The 20,136-nt window shown below is 35.8% G+C and overlaps 1 protein-coding gene across 1 annotated transcript in view; it reads left to right on the top strand.

Annotated features, from left to right (window-relative positions):
- Positions 1-8,577, top strand: part of Frk (fyn related Src family tyrosine kinase) — a 98,477-nt gene extending 89,900 nt beyond the window's left edge. The window contains exons 7-9 of the mRNA XM_015500387.2: positions 2,308-2,489; positions 3,769-3,934; positions 4,317-8,577. Of these exons, the coding sequence (XP_015355873.1) occupies positions 2,308-2,489; positions 3,769-3,934; positions 4,317-4,528 (560 nt within the window). The 3' untranslated portion in view covers positions 4,529-8,577. The remainder of the gene's footprint in view (positions 1-2,307; positions 2,490-3,768; positions 3,935-4,316) is intronic.
- Positions 8,578-20,136: the final 11,559 nt, after the last annotated feature.

The following is a 20,136-nucleotide window of genomic DNA, read 5'->3' as shown; positions in this document are numbered from 1 at the left end:
GCCCTACTTAATTGCAAAGGGAGGTGGGCAATGTGGTCTTCTGCTAGTGCCCAGGATAAAAGAAAGTAAAGGACAAAAGGATAGGTGAGCAGTTAGTTTTACCTCACAACCAATTTAAATATGCTTCTGCCTTTTATACACACACACACACACACACACACACACACCTGCTGTGCTTAAGTCTTTCTCATTTAAAAATTCCTTTGACTCTTTCATTTTTTTATCGGAAAAGATAGCATTTATATAGAAAGTACATAAATCATGTAGCATAGTTTGACATGTAATTATAACATGCACAAGTAAGCAACTATGCAGCTACTGTCCAAATCAAGAATTAGAACACAGCCAGCAAGCACCCCAGAGACCCTGGAATACTTTAACCATCACAACTTCCCACTTTTCTGAATTCTATAATGGCTTTCCTATGACATTACATTTACCTCTACCAGATCCTTATTGCCTTCCCTTTTTGACTAGGGTTTTGAAATTTTCCATCTCTTCTTTCTGTCTGTCTGTATGTCCTCATCTTCAAGTTACCCTTTGGCCTCTTACACATGATCTCAAATAAAACCCTTCACCAATGACTCCCTCATTCTTATATTTAACACAAGCCTCTTAGTCCTTATCTTACTGAACTTATCTGTGAAACTTGACTATGATGACATATTTTCTTTCTCAAAATTTTTGATTTGTTAAAACATTCTCCTTTCTTATGATTCTGGCTGATTCTTCTCAATTTTCTTTTTTTCAGGTTAGCTTCCTGTGCCACCCTCAATTATTGGTGTTTCTTATGAATCAATATCTTCCTAGGACCTCACCCACTTTTCATGTTTTAACTCTCACTCAAACTATGACCATTAAGTCTATGTCTTTAGCTGAGAGTTCTTGTCTGAACTCTAGACCCATAAACTCATCTTCTTTCAGCCATTTTCACATTGGTAATTTATATATATCTTGAGCTTAACAAGTCCCAAAAATGTTTCATTTTTCTTAGAAGCAATGATGACATTAAGAGCTAGGATTTATTGTGTTTTTCCTAGATACCAGGTACTGTTTTAAGTGCTGTACATGTATTCAATTGTTTTGACTCTCATTTTAAAAATTAATACTGTAAGAGTTACTGTTACCATTATACAGATTAGGAAACTCAGGTACAGGGGTGCTAAACAGTTTGCTTACGGTTATAGAGAAATATGAGGCCCAGCCATGATCTCAAGTCTGACAGCTTTAAGCCAGTTTTCCTAAATCTTGTGCTTTAGTGAGCACTCAAATCAGGACTTGTGTTTAAACCTCATGTTCATAAGACCAATGGACTCTGTGTAATAGTATTTTACTTAGTCACACAGGGATAATAATAATTTGTTTTTATGTGAAACTTTAAAAAACGAAATCTGAAGATACCTATCAATAGTATGGCAGATAAGTTGACTTACTCTGTTTTGTAAAGACATCATAAAATAGCATGGACCTCTTTTACTTATGATAAATCTGACTCTACTACCTAAATTTCCTGTACTTAGTTTTACAGAATGAGCAGTAGGTGAAATGCTGCCCATTAAAGGTATGTTTGTACTTAGAGAGATGAGCAACTTATTCTAGGAACAACAGACTAAGAAAGCGAAATTTAAAAAACACATATTAAACTTAGAGATACAAATGTTTTATATATATATATATATATGTGTGTGTGTGTGTGTGTGTGTGTGTGTGTGTGTGTGTATAGTATTGCAGGTTGAACTCAGGGGCACTTAACCACTAAACCAGATCCCCAGACCTTTTAAAAAAATATTTTATTTAGATACAGGGTCTCACTAAGCTGCTTAGGGTCTTCCTAAGTTGCTGATGCTGTCTTTGAACTTGACAATCCTTCTGTTCACCACTTGCAATATGCACATTTTATAACTACTGCTAGACTCTTCATTTTTATTAGTGAACCAGTTTTTAAGAAAACTCTTATGAAAAAAAATGTGAACTTTTCATTTGTTCAGCCATGCAAATTAGGACCACTATAAGCTCAATGACTAAAATAAACTATGTAAAGTTTAAAAGTAATCCGAAAGTACCCAAGCAACAGTTTCCATGAAGAGATAAATTGGTGAAATATGGTATTGAAAAAATGGCAGTAACTGGACTCATTTAGAAACTTGCTCCTATCTTTGGATTATTTGATACCCTTGCTCCTTTCTTAGCAGATCAGTACCATGGCACATAATTCTATCAATATCTTATTCATCAAAATTGTCAGAATTCACTTCAATAGTTCAAATACTTTCCAGAATAAATCTCTTATTTTCTCTTATTCCTTAGATGATGCTGGATTAAGAATCCATCTGCCTCAACAGGTAGACATGGCTGCACAGGTTGCTTCTGGAATGGCCTATCTGGAGTCCCAGAACTACATCCACAGAGATCTGGCTGCCAGAAATGTCCTTGTTGGTGAGCATAATATCTACAAAGTAGCGGATTTTGGACTGGCAAGAGTTTTTAAGGTAAGTTTAGTTTTGTTTTAATTAGCTTTTGTAATAGGTTAAAAGTCAAACAGACTGATAGACCAATAAATTCAATTCACTATTATTTAAAGCAGCGTTCTTCAAAGTTCTGTGGTCCATAGATCATTTCAAGTAGCTGAAGATCTTATAGACAAACTACCTGTTTCTTCCCATTTCTTCATCAAGGAGGAAAAAAAAATACTCAACTGAATTGAAAATGATGCCATTGTTTTGGTTGAACTTATGACCTATTTTTCAATCAGTAAAAGTAGCTTCTATTTGTCTTGTATAAAAACCAGGGCACTTTGTACAGTTACCCTACCCACCTTTGTTCACTTTATCTACTCATTTACCTATTGCTAGAATTCTAGAACAATTAATAGCTTTTTTTTTTTTTTTTTTAGGGGGGAGGTACCAGGGATTGAATTCAGGGGCACTCAACCACTGAGCCACATCCTCAGCCCTATTTTGTATTTTATTTAGAGACAGGGTCTCACTGAGTTGTTTAGCACCTCATTGTTGCTGAGGCTGGCTTTGAATTCATGATCCTCCTGCCTCAGTCTCCCAAGCCACTGGGATGACAGGTGTGCACCACCATGCTGGCCAATTATTGGCTTTTTAATTCTTCCTCCCCACTCAGTGGGTGACATCCATTCAAAAAACACTAAGATAAAGACATAGAATGAGGTATTAATCTCTGAATTTAATTCTAAATTTCCATATTGTATCCTAAAAATATGGATTTGGGCCAGAAAACATAACAAATAAATTATTCTCGTGTTGATACTCATGAAACCATCATCTTTTCTTTGTGTAAATTAATTAGGAGACCAATGAGATGATATATTAATTTAAATCATTTGGATTCTACTTTTTAATATTAGCAAATTGGTAGTTATCAAAGTCATTGACTTTTAAATACCAGAATTAAATTTAAAAAAAAAGCAGACCTATTTTGCTTCCATTTTCCCATTTGGTAAACAGCAGATGGGAAGTCAGAATCCCATTATGTATGAATTCTTCTACACATAGTAGGATGTTCCTTCCAGTATTATTCTTAGTACATAGTAGGTTCTCAAATATTTTATGGATGACTTCCCACGGATTGTTTCTGTCTTGAATGTCAGAGTCAGAATTTGCTATGCTAATTATCAATTGATCTAAGCTAATTTTTTTGGTATTTTCCATCTAAGTTTTATGTGAAACTGGTTATAAATGAATGAGGGCAGCAAAAAAAAAAATCACTTTAAATTGGCTTGAATCCTTAATGCATTAACAGGTAGATAATGAAGACATCTATGAATCTAAACACGAAATAAAGCTGCCGGTGAAGTGGACTGCACCTGAAGCCATTCGTACTAATAAATTCAGCATTAAGTCCGATGTGTGGTCATTTGGAATCCTTCTTTATGAAATCATTACTTATGGCAAAATGCCGTATAGTGGTAAGTAATTAATTCTGAAGTGGGCCTTTCTGCTGCAGGTCACTTACTTAGGTGTGACTTTAACTGCTTTGCCCAGACTTAGAGGGCAGAGTTATGAGGCTGACCATACCATGTGCTTGTGGGAGCTAGATAGATAAAATTTGATGGTGATAATTTGCATTAATGAGGTGGTTTATTGCTTCCTTCTCCTTTGCTCCTGAATTGCAGTCTTATAGACATTACTTGCTGCAGGGTGTCGTTTAATCTCTGCAACCTGTAAAGGGTATGGTACATCTCACAGCTTTATCAAAGAAATCAATTTGCTTTGTAACTTAGAGTTTAAGTGTCTGTGAATTGAAGAGTCTAATCCATGCCCCCCTCTTTTGTTGGTTATATTTTTCAGGTATGACAGGTACTCAAGTAATCCAGTTGTTGGGACAAAACTATAGACTTCCACAGCCATCTAACTGTCCACAGCAATTCTACAACATCATGTTGGAGTGCTGGAATGCAGAGCCTAAGGAACGACCAACATTTGAGACACTGCATTGGAAACTTGAGGACTATTTTGAAACAGAGTCTTCATATTCAGATACAAATAACTTCATAAGATGAATACTGAAGAAGAAGTAATTGAGAATTAAGAACAAAGAATAACTAATAAAGAAATACAATCTTCAATTTTATCAACGAATTGCAAAATCAGTTTTCTTGACATATTCAAGTGATAGGGCAAATTTGGCCATGCATTATAAAAAAAAAATTTATATGTGCATTTTATTGACTAGGAAATACTGCCGGACAGTCTAAGATGATGTATCATTTTCTCACTGCCTGATAAAATCAAACAAACTAAATGAAGTTATTTTTCTTTGTAAGAGACACTTATATTTCTATTTATTGTTTGAAAAGCCGATCAAGAGAATCAACAGATGATAGTCAATTTTTACTCAGTGACTGTTGTAGCATTTTCCTGTTTACTGATTAGAGCCGTTATTCATTATTCCTCGGATTGCTGAATCCCATCAGGCTGTTATTATGAAGGAATTTGATTGCTTTGCTGCACAGCAGGACCTGTGCTTTGAGATTTTTTTTTCTCTTTTAAAATATCCTTTAACTACAATGATGGCAAAGCCGTGTTAAATGACTTGATTGTACTTGAAGTAATTGCACATATTTTTTCCTATGCACAAAAAAATGAAGCAGCTGTTGAGAAAAAGAATTAAAATCTTTCTCATTTTGTGGAAGGAAATGATGGAATTTTTCTATACCTCAGTATGTGTCATCTGAGAATCATCTATGTTAGTTTTAATCTTAATGTTAAAGAATTGGTTTGCAAAGCTGATGAGTTATTATGCACAGATATATGTGAGAAACACCTAATAGCCCGCAAAATCTGAGAAACAGGTACTAAAGAAGTTTAGGAAAAATAAAAGGAAAGCTGTAGAATGGCTGTGGCCTTCTGAATCATTACAAAAGAGCAGTACCTTCAGGCCAGTTTTTAATTTACCACAAAGGAGGTCAAGCTCTATTTCAGATATAGAGTCTAGTAATAACAACTGAACTTAGTCGTGCAGTTGTATATTTTTTGTCTGGCAGGACAAGGTTTTAACTACCTTCAATATACATTGACATTGGTAGCAATTTTACTGTTTTCTTAAGCAATGGCTGTGTTAAATTCTCCAATTGAGAAGGAGAAGGACTTCTTCAAGGTGGTTTCAAAGACAAATATAAGTTCAAAGATCTTCTGATGCACAGAAAAATGAATGAAATGTGCCATGGTAAATCAGGATATTTTGAGTATATTTTCTTATCTTTCTTTAAAAGAAGTTGCAAAAACCTTCAATCAATATGGAATAAGCAATCAGTAAATTTGTGAACTCTTTTAACTGGAAGCAAGAGGTAGAGAGGGTTTGGGGTATAATATCATTAACAGCCCAATGATGTCAATCAAGACCCATGCCATGACCTTCCCGACCCTCCCCTCTGCCATCAACATTGTTTTCATTCTCATGGTCACAGATGTCTGTAGTGGCAACTGGGATTCCTTTTTCTATGCCTCATCCAACGAGAGAAAAATGGGAAACTTCTCTCCCAAGTTTGCATAAAAATCATTCTTATTTTTCTGCTCAAGTCAACTAGAGTCACATGCCCAGATCTGAACCAATAATACACCTAATGTGAATGTTCTTTGTTGATTGGTTTTGGAGAAGGTCTGCCACTGAAACTGGGAATGTAGTTAACTTCCCTGGAGACAAGTTGGTTTTTGGTTTATCTGAAAAAAATTAGAGATTAGAGGCTGGATAGCTGTCCATTGAGAAAATCCTGTGAGAACGATTAACTATTAGAATTAACGTAGGCATGTATATACCTATCACCTTCCTCCACATTCTCCCTACATATTTGTGTTAGGCAGATAGGTATGTGCATATACATTAGAATTGTTCCAGGACCTTAGACTAAAATAAGTCGTATGGCACTAAAGTTTATAGAGCTATGCATAGAAGTGAAACTCTTTGTAAAATAAGGTCAACAATATTTTTAGTCTGTAGGCTGAGTATAGGATAACTTTATTTAAAGTCACCTAGACTAATAAAATCAAGTAGATCATAAATAACCAGTTATTTATAAGATTAAAAGAATTATAAAATTAAAATAATTTCTTTTCCTGAGTTCATTTTTTTGGGTTCAGTTCTGCTTGGGCATATATAGGAATGATTGGAAATATTCCCATTTCACTGTGCAAATTCTACTACTATATAATCTGTCTTTTTGTAGTAGCTGATAATGATAAATTTTTAAGTAAGATTTGGTTTTAAAATATAAAATGGAGGTTATCCTTTCCTGTTTTAATACCACCTGAAACTCATTTAACTTACTATGTTTGATTCTTTGGGACATTTATGTTCAAGGTTCTGTCGAAGCAATCTATTATTCTTGTTTTTACCCTGATGGATCATGGAGAAAAATAATGGATTCAGTTATGAGAAGCAGTAATAGATTTTTTTAACTGACATAAATTTCTCTCCCTGTATAGAATAAAAGGATCAGGAAAAGATAAGTTGAATTTTCCTACAATGAGCCAGCTCTTGTTAAATTTACTTCCCATAAATTGTAGAAAAGCACTTTTCACGTAATGTTTTATTTATGTAATTCAGTTATTTGGAGGTGGTGGTGAGGGATGGGAGTACATCATTTTATGTGATATTTCAAATCTCTCCTGACAAAAACGTTAAGAATTTTTGTAATAGGAAAAATTCAAAATTCCATTAAGCCTCCTTTTAAGAAGGCAAGGAAGGAAATAGGTTTAAATTACCTCAGGTCAAGAGAGGCACAGAGTGAAACTCCTAGTAGTGGGGGAAGCTGAATATTTTGTCATCAAAAACAAAGGTAAAGTCAAAATGAGCAGCAATTGCAAGCTGGGCTGGGGGAATGGGTCACCTTAGAGGGCACTGAAGAGCAAGGCCTGTAAGGAAATGCCAAGCTGGGCTCACTCACCATGTCTACAGACAGCATGTGTCTGCATGGTGACCACATGGATCCAATGAACCATGAGGAACCCCAAACTCCTGTGACTCTTTGGTGGCCTAAAGGGAATCATGGTCTTGGAAAGTAGCCGCCCTGTAACCCAGCTGGAATTTCCTGGAGGAAGCAGGGCCCAGCTGGTCCTGCATGGTGTGTCCAACATATGCCATTTCCGCAATTGTGTTTTTCATGGAATTGTTAAGCACACGCTGTCTGGGCCAAACAATCCTGCTGGTCATGTATCTATGGTGACTTCCTGGGATCCTTTGCAAGGACATGCAATGTGAGTTAGAGTGGTGCTGGTTTGAGCACCTTTTCCAAATTGCATCATGTTCTTACACTGAGAAAGGCTGCTCTTAAGAAATAGTAAATGAGGTCTGTACACCTTGGAGTTGGGAATTACCAGTGGGCTCATCTAGAAATATTTGGTTCTTTTATTTCCTGTTATCATTAAGGAGAAGTTTTGGTTTGTAATCATCAACATCAGGCAAAAAGTTGGTGTTACAGGATCGAAAAACAAAACAAGCTGGGAAATTTAGTGGAGAATACCAACAAATCTTTCAATTCTGGGACCCCAGCAATATTTTAATTTTCATAGGGACATCTTTTCCCATGTATTGCCCCATAAACTGAAATTTCTATCTCTTTTTTTATATTAAGGAAATAGTGTTGGTAGATCTCTCCAATTATGGACTAAATTCAGAAAAAAACTAGAGAGTAAAAAATAGTATGCAAACCTGAATTTCAGAGGCTCTAACAAGTTTACCTTCATTTAGATTGAGATGATACTATGTACATGGGGTCAATAAGACTAAGTTATAAGGAAAGAGATACCCAATTATTTCCATTCACTCCTCTTGCCTGTGTAATTGATTTATCCATTAGCCATCTGAAGCAAAAGGCTTCAATGTAAAATCTCTTTCATTCTCATGGAAAATAATCAACTCTTCCAGAAAAGGGTGACCAATTCAGACATACCTAAACTGTCCAGTTAGGAGTATTACCCTGCAGCGTATTCAAATCATATGGTGTAATAGCCATGAAATCGTATGTTAGGGGAAAATGGTTAAAAGCAACTAAAACTGCTTTGTTTGGAAGAATCAAAATGTTGTAATAAATTTCTGAGATTTTAAAATCCAGGCTTTGGTTATACTATTTGTGAAAGATGAAACTGGTTAGTATTAAGCAAATTATATTTAAATTTTATGGTCCACAAAATTTCAGGGTAAAAAAAATCATAGATTTTAATCAAGTTACAGAATCCATACTTATTTATAGATTTATAGATTTATAGATTCAAAAAATTTATAGATTCAAAAAATGAGAAATGACACTGACTAGCCAGATTATTATACTTTAAAGTTAGCATAGTGCAATTCGTGTCTCTTAAATATACTCATGTTTCTGTGTGGTATTCTTTAATATTGATATTGTGTAATAATATGTGAATATATATTACACATCATCAGCTTTGGTGTCCAAACTGAAAAAGACCTCTTAATTGTACAATTGTTATAATGCTATTATCTGGACTCAAGTGTGACTATTTTTTTTAAATTCTATTTCTGGATACTTTAAAACATTAGGAAAAAGACTTTTTTGAAAATATATTTGTAATTTTACTTGCACTTGATTTTTTAAAATTATTGTAATTAAATGTTTTTGTCTTGACTTTTAGAAGTTGACTTGACCATTTCAGAATTCAAATTGGTGGTGGATCCACAACAAAAATTTACTGTATTTCCCTGCAAGTAAAGTGTTTCCTCATTTGACTACATTTGTATTTGTATGGTGGGGAAAGTAATTCTGTGAATATAAGGTGTTAGTCATTTTTTTTTTTTTTTTTGGTCACTGTGACCAAAGTATCCAACAAGAACAACTTAGAGGAGGAAACGTTTATTTTGTGCTCAGGGTTTCAGAGGTCTTAGACTGTTGTTGGCCAACTCCATTGCTCTGGGGCCAACGTGAGGCAGAACATCATGATGGAAGAGTGTGGTAGAGGAAAGCTGTTTAACTTATGTTAGCCAGGGAGCAGAGTGGGGAGACATAGACAAGATATAATTCCTAAGGCACATCCCCAATGACCTACTTCTCCCATCCACATTCCATTTGCCTATAGTTGACACCCAGAAGACAATTCAAATTATTAATCCATCAAATGGGTTAGTCCATTGATGAGGTTACAGTTCCCATCACTGCCTAAAACCTCACCTCTTGACCTTCTTGCATTGGGAATCATCAAACATGAACTTTGGCAGAGGGACAGAGGGTAACATTTCTAGATTCAAAGCATAATGCAGGGTAGATGATCTTGTCTGTGCCACATACTTCCTGCAGGTCACCTTTATCAGGACACCAGGTTGATGGAGACAACCCAATCTCTTATGCTGTCAGTCACTCTAACAGTAGGAATAGAGCTTTGGTGGGTCTTATATCAGCAGTTATATCCCTTAGCCCAGAAGATACACAAATCCTTTTTGCTTACTCTCATTGGCTACAATCATGTGGCTTCACTCAGACACAAGAAATGAAGGTTATGCCATCCTACCATGTGCCCAGACATAACTTCAATAATACTCAGTAAATAGCATTTCATTAAAACATAGAGTAGACATCAAGTCATGCTGAGTGATGGAAGACCACATATACTCACTTGTCTATTTCTTTTTCACCCATTATTTTATTCATTCATTCAACAAACATTTGTTGGACGAAGTATTGGACAGTTGGCTAGATGTTTGGATAAAATTGTGAAGAGAGAAATAGACTCTGATTTCTTAAAGTTTATAATCTACTAAGGAAGACAAAATGGGGTACACAGATCTCAGCTCACAAATCTACATGCATAATTTTATCTTTTGGTTTCCCTTTAAAAACTAAATTGTTATCTGTAAGCTATTATCAAGTTTCCCTTTCCCTCCTCTCTTTTCACCCAGTAGATCCATCTGCAGAAGGGACAGAGAGATAGCATGGGCATTTTCTTGTCTTTTTCTCCGTTGCATATTTGAAGACATCTTAGATGATGAAGAAAACCTGGAGATGGAAGTCACTCTGGTTCCTTGATGAGAAGAAAATTGTCATGCCAGCCTTGGGTTGCTGACCTCAGGAACTCTACGATAGGACAGCAGAAATCTTGTGCTGTTTGAGCAGCTGTCATTTCTAACTTCTGCAGAGATTGGAACACTAACTTCCTGAATGACAGGTTATCTATTTGAAATCTTCATTCCAGCAAGTATTGGAAAATAAGTCTCAGTTGTCTCTGTGAAGCACCTGCCCCAAATTCCTAGGTGCTTATGATGTGTTCAAGCTTTGGCGGAAGGAATATTGTATGGTGCTGGTTTTTAACCTGCTCATCTGACCTCTGCTGAGATGTCCTCTCTTCCATAGGAGGTGATCTTGGTTTTAGGTCTTTTTCATCTATGTTTTCATTTTTCTTCAGGCCAAAGGATGCATTTCACCTCTCTGCCTCAATTATCCCCAACCAGGAGCTGTTCTCCCTTGCACCACTCCCGGTGTGAGGAAGCACAATGAACCTTTTCTTCTCTGCAGCCTCTCCTTGTAATGAAGTTGGCCCCTTCTTTCATATTCCCCCTTAAAGAGATTCAAATGGGAGTCTTCTCTTTCACCCTCCTCATGTCTCAGAACAGGATCTACCAGCCTTTGACTCCCCTTTTCCCTATGTCCTTGGAATTTCTTCTTTTTTTAATGTGTTGGGATTAGGTGGAGTAGACCTAACCAAAAATAGCATTTGAAGTGCCTTGGATTTTAAAACTCTAATGATATTAATTTGATGCAAGTTTTCCTATTTGTCAACTGTAATAATCCTTCTTTTAGGTAATAGATGCCTTTTGGTCTAATAGCTACATAGGGAGGAAAAAAAACACTTAATTATGGTTGTGCTGAGTATTACGAATACAAGTTGATGTTTGAATGAATATCAAGTACCCATAACTGGGTGTTGGGCTTAGAGGGAAATGAAGGAAGTGGTGTTTTTCTGTGGTCTAAAGAGTAAAAAGGTGTTCACTAGCTCTAGGGAGACAGTCAGCAAGATAAAGACATAGGCCTGCCAAGACAAAGAGTATGATACAGTGCAAGAACAAAAAGAAATCCAGTTTGATATGAGTATGGCAGTGAAGACAAAGGGATCTAAGTTAGGGCTGGTCAAGCTAATCCTGTCCCAGTTATAGAGGGACTTAATCCAGATTTTAAAAAATATGATTTCCACAAAAGTATGGCTTAGATGAGAATAAGAATGGATATGAGGAGACAGTTTAGGAGGATGAATTTTCTGGGTAAGAGATTATACTGTAGTTGATTAGTGGGTAGCAGAGGTTTAGAGAACAATGAACACCTGAGACACTTGGAGACAGCACTTGACAACTATTTGACTATGTGGGCCAGAAATACTTGGGTATCAAGGAAGACCCCATGAGTCCTCCAGGAGCAACTGAAATTTGGAACAATGAAAAAGAAGCAGATGAGTAGGGTTGATCACAGCAGCTAGCTGGCTGATTAGTTTAAGATGTCATGAAATGTGCAATTTGGTCAGTGGAATAAGGGGTTGTAACTGGGATGTGTACCTGGGATGTGAAGTGAAGAATGAAGCTAAACAAAAATTAAGGAGGTGTCTAGATTTATATTAAGAAGAAAAGCCTGCTAAAGGAGAGAGTATAGGGTAAGAAACAAAGAAGACCCAGTGTTGGTCCCTAGAACCATGGGGACATTTAAAATTGGGTGAAGAAGCAATCAGTGAGTGGGAAATCAGTAGAATATTATCACAGGAGCCAAGAACTAGGGAGTGGCCCAAGAGCTTTGGTGAATCTCATATCAGCAGTTTTATCAGAGAAATCAATACAGGTGGAGAGTTGAAAGTTTCCATTAGCCTCTAACAACTTGCAGTTCAATGCTCTTCTTAGGAAGAGCATTTTCACCCAAGAAATGGGATTAAAAGTCAGACTGCTGGGCTGGAATTGTAGCTTAGTGGTAGAGAGCTTGCCTAGCATGTGTGAGAAGGCACTAGATTCGATTCTCAGCACCACATAAAAATAAATAAAGGTCCAACAACAACTAATAAAATACTAAAAAAAAAAAAAAGTCAGACTTCTATGAACGGAGGCACCAATGAGAGACAGGAGGTTGGGGATAGCATTTGTCACACCAGCAACTTTTCCTAGTATGTGTCTTTGAATGTGAGAGGATAGATAGCAACCAAATGTGAATGTGGAATTCAGAGGGGATGTGTGTGTTCCAGAATAGGGGAAAGACTAGATTTTGTTTGAATGCTTAAAGGATTGTTGTTAGAAGATATTTCATTCAGCAGGCATGGAGTAGGAGTATATTATAGGGACATTTTTTGACTAAAGTAAGTCTGAAAGAGTAACCAACTGCCTTCTTGTTCATTGAATTTGTATAGATTTATAATATAGTTCTTCTTTGTTAAGCTAAATATCTTTCCCCTAGGGAAACTTAGCCTAGAATGTAGTAAAAGCTTATTTTAAAGTGGTACACCTCTTCTTCCAGAATCGGCCGTTTACTTGGCTTTAATGAAAGCCTCCTGGTGACATTTTCATTCCTGTTTCCCCAAGATTGATATAATTGCTAATATTCTATGCATAGGTAGGTTGCTTTTCTTTGGAAATATAAATCTTATCTAGATTAGAGAAACAAACAAAAAAATTAAAGAAAGAGAGATTTGAAGTAATTTCAGATAAAATATCTATTAATTTTCCTTGACTATGGATGTCAGGTCTAATTGTTCAAAATGAAACAATATGGCTCATTGCAGATGAATTATAAAATCCATTTAAGAGTATGTTAAAATAGTGTCAAGGAGATGATAAGAAGCTTGAATTTTAATATCTCAGGGGGAAGACATTTGAACACCTTGAAGAATACAATTATAAGGAAGAATAAAAGAGAAAAAGAAAGGAAAATGAAAACAAAGAAAGGAAAGGATATTTTAAGAAAATGTTATCGTCAAAGTCTTTGGAAAATTTTTCTTCCTTTATCTGGTTGATCAGCTTATGAATAATAAAGAAATGTTCTTATCTGGCTTTAAAATATCCTTAGTTCCAATTCTTAAGTTTTAGGATCTGAGTCAGAATTGATTTTGTAATGAAATATTTCTTGGGAATTATCTTCATCAATCTATTTTTGCAGAACTGAAAAATTTTAGACCCGACAAGAACCTTGGAGATCTTGTAGTTGGACTATTAGGAGCTCTTCCCCTTTGAAAGAAAATTCAGAAGCAAGAAATAATAAAAAGCAAAGGACATATATAGTCATTTGAGAAAGATTTTTCCTTCAAATGAAATTGCTTCATGGTTTCTTTAATACCTTGCAGGATTACATGCATATTTTCAAGAAAAGTCACAGCAAAAATAATGTCTTAAGTTAATTTTCTTTTTTTCTGTATTTTAGAGATATTTACAGCACTTAATATAGAAAAATAGCAAAGATAAAATTGCACCTTTTATTTTGTGGACCGTGCATTAAAGAAGCATGTAAGTTTTGCAATGTTGTGCTAATGGGAATGGGTACCAATATCAAGCAACAGCAGAAACCAAAGCAACAGGATAAATTATTTCATGAATTCTCAAGCTGACCAGTAGATGGGGGCCCAGATTGCTGCCAAAGAGTTTATGATTAGAAGAAAGAAGAAACGGACCTTAAAGATAATCTAAAATTCTCATATAATATTCAGTTTGTGTGAAAAGCTTATGTTGAAAGTAAGTTTACTTTTCTTAAATTTTTATCTACACTCAGACCTGCCGCAAAGACATTGATTATAACTGTGCTTCACAGTTTAGAGAAATGTATTTCGGATCTCACCAAACTCTAATTATCAAAATAACTTGAACATTCACCAAAGTAGAGCTAATAGCACTTAGAGCTCATGAATGTTACTTTTTTTGATATATGGATTCTAATATTTCAGCTCTTATTTTTATGATGTGTGATGAATATCTTCCCACATGCCCAATTGTATTTCAAATGCAATGAAGTACTTTTTATATATCTTTGCTCTCATTCTTTGCTTATTCACTTTTAATAATTATGAATAGGGTTGTTTGAAATTAGTTTAAAAATTATAGGCATTTGGATTATTAGTAATATAAAAAGCAAAACATTTTCAATACTGACTTGAACAAATTGACAATTGATCATAGTTCATTTTTTGTCACTCATAGGAGGAGAGTTAAATTATTATTATACAAGAAAAAAATTATACAGTTCCCACCACTCCCACCACCACTGTACTTTAGAACTTTAAGTTGAGGAAACAGTGACAATGATATGTTGTTTGTGGCATTATGTCTACTAATTTGGAAACTTGGAATAATTTTATTTTCTTCCATTAAATCCTTAATGCATTTTCAGCATAAAATTTAAATATTAATATATCAAGCATTGATTTTGTGTTAACACTTTAAGCCTATCTAAATCACATTGATACTTTTGTGGTGGATCTGTAGACCAGCTGATCTATACTTTATTATTTGCTCAATATTATGATTATAAATCAATTTGTTGAATGAAGAAGAATTATGTTTTTCAGGTCCATTCTATCTAAGAAATGGATTTCTAATGATATAAAGTATTACAAATATTCATACACTTCTCCTGCATTAATGACACAATTGAATTTTCTCTATTTTTTTTTAACATTGCTTGGTTAAAGTTTGCCAGTCTTATGTTGGAAAGTCATAGTGAGATGGATTTTAGAAAGAAAAGCACTACTTAGTTAATGCTGGAAAAATGCCAGAGGAAAGTTGGCTTTCCATCTTCTTGATCTTGTTGTTTTGGAGATACAGTGGATGAGAATAGATGGAATGTTAAAATCCCAGTATGATTCTGGCAGACCTCTGGGCACAGAGAAAATTTTGCCTTGGGGCTCATTTCAGAGATCACTTGGTTCAACTGCAGAGCAAGTTTTCAGCAATACTTCCATAACTACTAAGTAGTTGCAGGGAAAGATGAGTTTATTGAAAAGGGAAAGGGTGAAGCTTCTCCAAGGAATTTAGGAATTTTCTTCTTTTTGGCTCCCACAGAGGCTGTCCCAATTTCTCTACTTCATAACTCGTACTTCTTTTTTTTTTTTTTTTAACTAATATGAAAAGCAAAACATTTTCAGTTCTAACTCACAAACTGACAGCTGATCACAGTTAATTCTCTTTTTTCACTCATAGGAGAGTTAAATTATTATACCAGGGAAATATTTGGCAGAGAGTGGAATGAGATCATAGAAAAAAGAAGAAAGACAATTATGAAGAAGGCAAAATGTAGGTAAGCAGAGACTAGGAGAGAGCTAGCAGAAGAAAACTAGTTCTTCCCTCTTGAGACTACATAGTTAGATTTATAGTATCTGCCTCAGTCTTAGCCAGAGATTTACTGACAGATCTTTGCCAAATCAGATCACTTAATTTTATAACCCCCCTTTTCTGCCCTTGGTAAAATATTATTGTTAGTATTTATGAATCACAATGAGGGTTTCATGAATATAAAGCCATGAATATTTCATGAGGTTCATGAGATATTTGGGTCTAAGTATGTGTTATCAAATACAGTCAACTCTCAAATACCACTTACTGGGTTATGTGTGGGGACTTGGTTCGGCATTGGTATCCCCTTGCTACATAACATATTTCTGACCTGTCTCCTTTCACAAGTTGGTCAGTGGTAGTTAGGGAAAGCAATTTAATTTAATTTTAGTGTGGGCAGTAAATCTCCTGTGAAGGCTGAGCTAGAAGCAGCTTGGTGAGTGCTGCTGGTGGAGCCAGCATCTGCTCTGTGCTAGGGTTGGGATTAGGGAATGGGAATAAAAACAGGAATAAAGGAGTGAGTCCAGTGTGGTTGAGTGGAAAGGTTTTGCAGTTAGATTTACTGGATTTGACTTCTAGATATAAAGTACTAGTTGTTGGCCTTGGGCATGTTATTTAATCTCTTTTATTTGTTTTCTTATCTGTAAAATGGGGATATTGTCTAGGTCACAGACTTATTTTGAGAATAAAATGAGAAAAGCACATTGAACTGGGTCTGGCACAAGACTATACACTTAGTACATGCCACCTCTACAGATCTAGTCTCTGTCCTTCAAGACTGTCATCTATGGGGAATATGGATAAGTAACCAATGACTACAACATTGAATTAATTGTTATTATCCAGAAATGCATGGTCTATTACAAGGGCTCAGGGGACACTCTGAAAATCAGATTGGAGGGTTGGTCTGAGTTAGAGGAGGATGTCAACACCAGGTTTCGAAGGAAATTGCATGCTAGGCCAAGGACTGATTCTAGCTTGAAAAAATATTGGTGCACAAGTATAACTTTCCAGTCTGAGTTTCAAACAAAGGAAACTTTTGTCCAAGAAACTCTACTTAAGATTTTTAACCTCTGACCTGCTTCTTAGGACATGAAAGAAATTAGTTTTACATCTTTGACTTTTGGTGTTTTTTTGGTACATCAAAGATTTGGTTTAGTTCTTAGGGATCCCTTTATCTTATCAAATGTTAGAAATTAGTTTTATATTTAATGGATTTTTATCTACATTAACTTGTCATATTTTTTGAATCACCATGTTTGTTTTGGACTTTATTCCTATTTTTAAAATTTAGTGTCTTTCTTTAGTGAATTTTGGAATTTCTGGGTTCCTCATAAAATGTTTATTTGCCTCACACCAATTTAGGTGAGCTAGTTTCAGGGAAATAAATGCAGCACATAAAAGGGGAGGTTCTACCAGGCAAGGTCAGACCTGTATACCTGTCATTCAAGCAACTCAGGAAGCTGAGGCAGGATCACTGAAGTTGGAGGCCAGCCTGGGCAACTTAGCAAGACCCTGTCTCAAAATTAAAAATAAAAAAGGGTTGTGGATGTAGCTTAGTGGTAGGGCACCCTTGGGATCTATCCCTAGTACAACAACAACAATAAAACAGGTAGGGTCATAGAGAGAACTCAGTGTTTGAACGAAGCATGTCTATTCCCTAACTCTGTAACTTGGGCTAATTAATTGCTGTCTCATTTTTTTAAAAAAACTTTAAAGAATGTGAGAATGTGTATCACCTGTAATAATTAATGTGGAAATGCTCTGAATACAGAAGGTTCTGAACAATCTTAAGTTGAACCCAGTCCATGTGTCTGAACCCAGTTCAGAATCCCCCTTTCAATTTAAAGTGATCTCTTTGACCTAGAGGAAATTGGCCTCACACCACATATGACCAACTCTTACCATAGTGCCCTACGTGTAGTAAGCAATCAGTACACTCTATACACATGAATAAATAAAAGAGGGAGACGGCCAAAACCTCCAAAATTAAAACCATAGCTTCTGGCTTCTCAGCAGGTGGTGATATAAACATTTCCTTAAGAGGATACTGAAGGTGGTGTGGTGTGTTGGTTTGCTTATACCCAGTCACCTGATGCCTGGTAACCAGATGGTGTAACTTTTTGCCTCTGGTTAACACATCCATGCAATTGGCAGGAGTGAATGGGAAGAATGCAACCTGAAACCCAAGTTTAAATCCAAGATATCCCTTATCAGTCATCTATTCACAGCACTGGTTTTACCAGAAAAAAAAAAAAATTAGAAGCACAGATGGAGGCCCTGATGCACTCATGAGAAATGAGAAAACTGTTTCCAGGATAAATTAAAGACAAATAAATTAAATTCATTTTCCTTCAGGGTTGGATTTTACAAGGATTCTTTATCAACATTCCTTTCTCTTAATGTGAAATCAAAGAAGAAATTACCTAGGGTTGGGGTCATTAAAGACTAAATTTAGGATGAGATGGATTATCTCACTTGCCTAAACTAGAAAAAAGAACTTTGTTGTCTCAATGCCTGCTGAGAACACTTACAAATATTCCTAAAATACAGGTGACACCTGTTATGGTTGACATCCGTTTGTCAGGCTGTGACTTAATGGTTTGAGGAGACTTCAGTGTTAGGATAGGCTGGTTCTGAGAATATTATGGGCTGGTTCTATGAAAAAATCTTCTTGAGCCATAATAGGAAAATTTCAGGCCAAGTTTGTTACAATCTAATTCAGTTACCCTTAGGCTGAGTCTTCACTCAGGGCCCAAGGATGATTCATTATTTAGTGCTTTTCTCTATTCTGCAGATGAATGTTTTAAATTAAGTTGAAGTGTTCATTCATTAATTTTCACCTAGCAGTTGTCTATTGAGTGCTTATTATGTGCTTAGTATTTTCTAGGCCCTGGGAAGAGTAAGGTGAAGAAAACAAATTTTCACCTCACATTCTAAGGATGATTTAGACCTTACTTTAGCCAAGTATTTCTGCCCCAATCATGCAGTTTTATAACCCAAAGTTCAATTTTATGGGGATATCAAGGTAAAATGGAGTTAAAATGCTTCTAATTACACAGTTATTCTTCAAAATTCTAGAATACCTTCTGTCTTTCTGTCCTGCTATATGGTTGAGCTTTTCCTTAAAGTAACTCCAGGGGTTTGGTGATTATTTGAAGTCAGTCTCAACTTCCATGTGCCAGGAAAACAGAGAGTTGACATTCTTATCTCTTTGTGCAATAAACATTATCTGAATATTTCTTTCAGCCTGAACACGTGTAGAGACAATTCAAACAGAACTCATATAAAATGATTTCAGTACTTTAGCTTAACTATTGTTGCAAAACAAAAGTAGTGTTTCAAACTTTAGATTATCATAGTTTATTAGGAGATCTATGATAGGTCATTGGTGGCAACTGTAGATGTTTCAAAAAGACAGCTCCAAAAAAATACAAATCCTGTGGATCCTGGACAAACATTTTACTCATTTCTCCTATAAGGATTTATCTGAGCTTTATCAATTGCAGAGTTTCTGCAGCTGAACCACTACCTCCAGCACAACATCAACCAAATTTCTCCTCTGAAGCAGCTGGACACTTGGCGAAAACTTACAAGGATCCTGTGGGACCTCTTGATATCAACAAAATTAGACCCTATCTTGGATTGTAGATCTTCAAAACCCTGCAAACATTGTAATTAACTCTGTACAGATGTGGTATCCTCTTCAGAATTAGAATTACTCAGTGTGTCATGTACTCCATCTCCAAAGATGCACCGAGTAGGGAAGTATCCCCTTCAACTTGACCTTATTCTGTTATGTTTTCTATGACTTTTCACTCTGTTGCTTTTCTGATTTCTCTGAGAAGACATCTGGTATCTACTTACTTTAACTTTTCTAAGTTTAACTTAAAGTAATTTGCTTAGAAATATGAGGATTACAACCCATTGCTTCCCCATGCTCTTTTTGTTATATTCATTTCTTTCTTACCAGTGGACTCTTTAAGACTGATCTCTATGTTCTAATAATGAATGAAAACCAGAAGCCTCAAAGTGGATACAGAGTTTGTATTACTCAAAATGTGAAATACAAAAATTGGTCATTAAGTGCCGCAGTCTGGCTGGGCACAAAATCACGAGCCACTCAAGCAGGAACAAACTTTATTTCCAAAACTCCCACGAATGCCACGAATGCCATGCACGCGGCCTTTTCCCGGGACACACTACACCAACAGAAAATCCCTTGTCAGGAATTCCCTCCTATGGCACTTCCCCAACCAATGGAACTCTCCGGGAGTCCCGCAGAGCTCCAAAGTAGCAGGCGAGGTGACAGCAGGGGTCTAATCTCCAATTGAATGCACATCTTAACATAATCATTATCATCTCAATGGCTTGCTG

This window comes from Marmota marmota, unplaced genomic scaffold, assembly GCF_001458135.2.
Source record: "Marmota marmota marmota unplaced genomic scaffold, marMar, whole genome shotgun sequence".
Taxonomy (NCBI): domain Eukaryota; kingdom Metazoa; phylum Chordata; class Mammalia; order Rodentia; family Sciuridae; genus Marmota; species Marmota marmota.
Note: the sequence above shows the minus strand (reverse complement) of the source record. Positions and strands in the feature narration are given on the sequence as shown.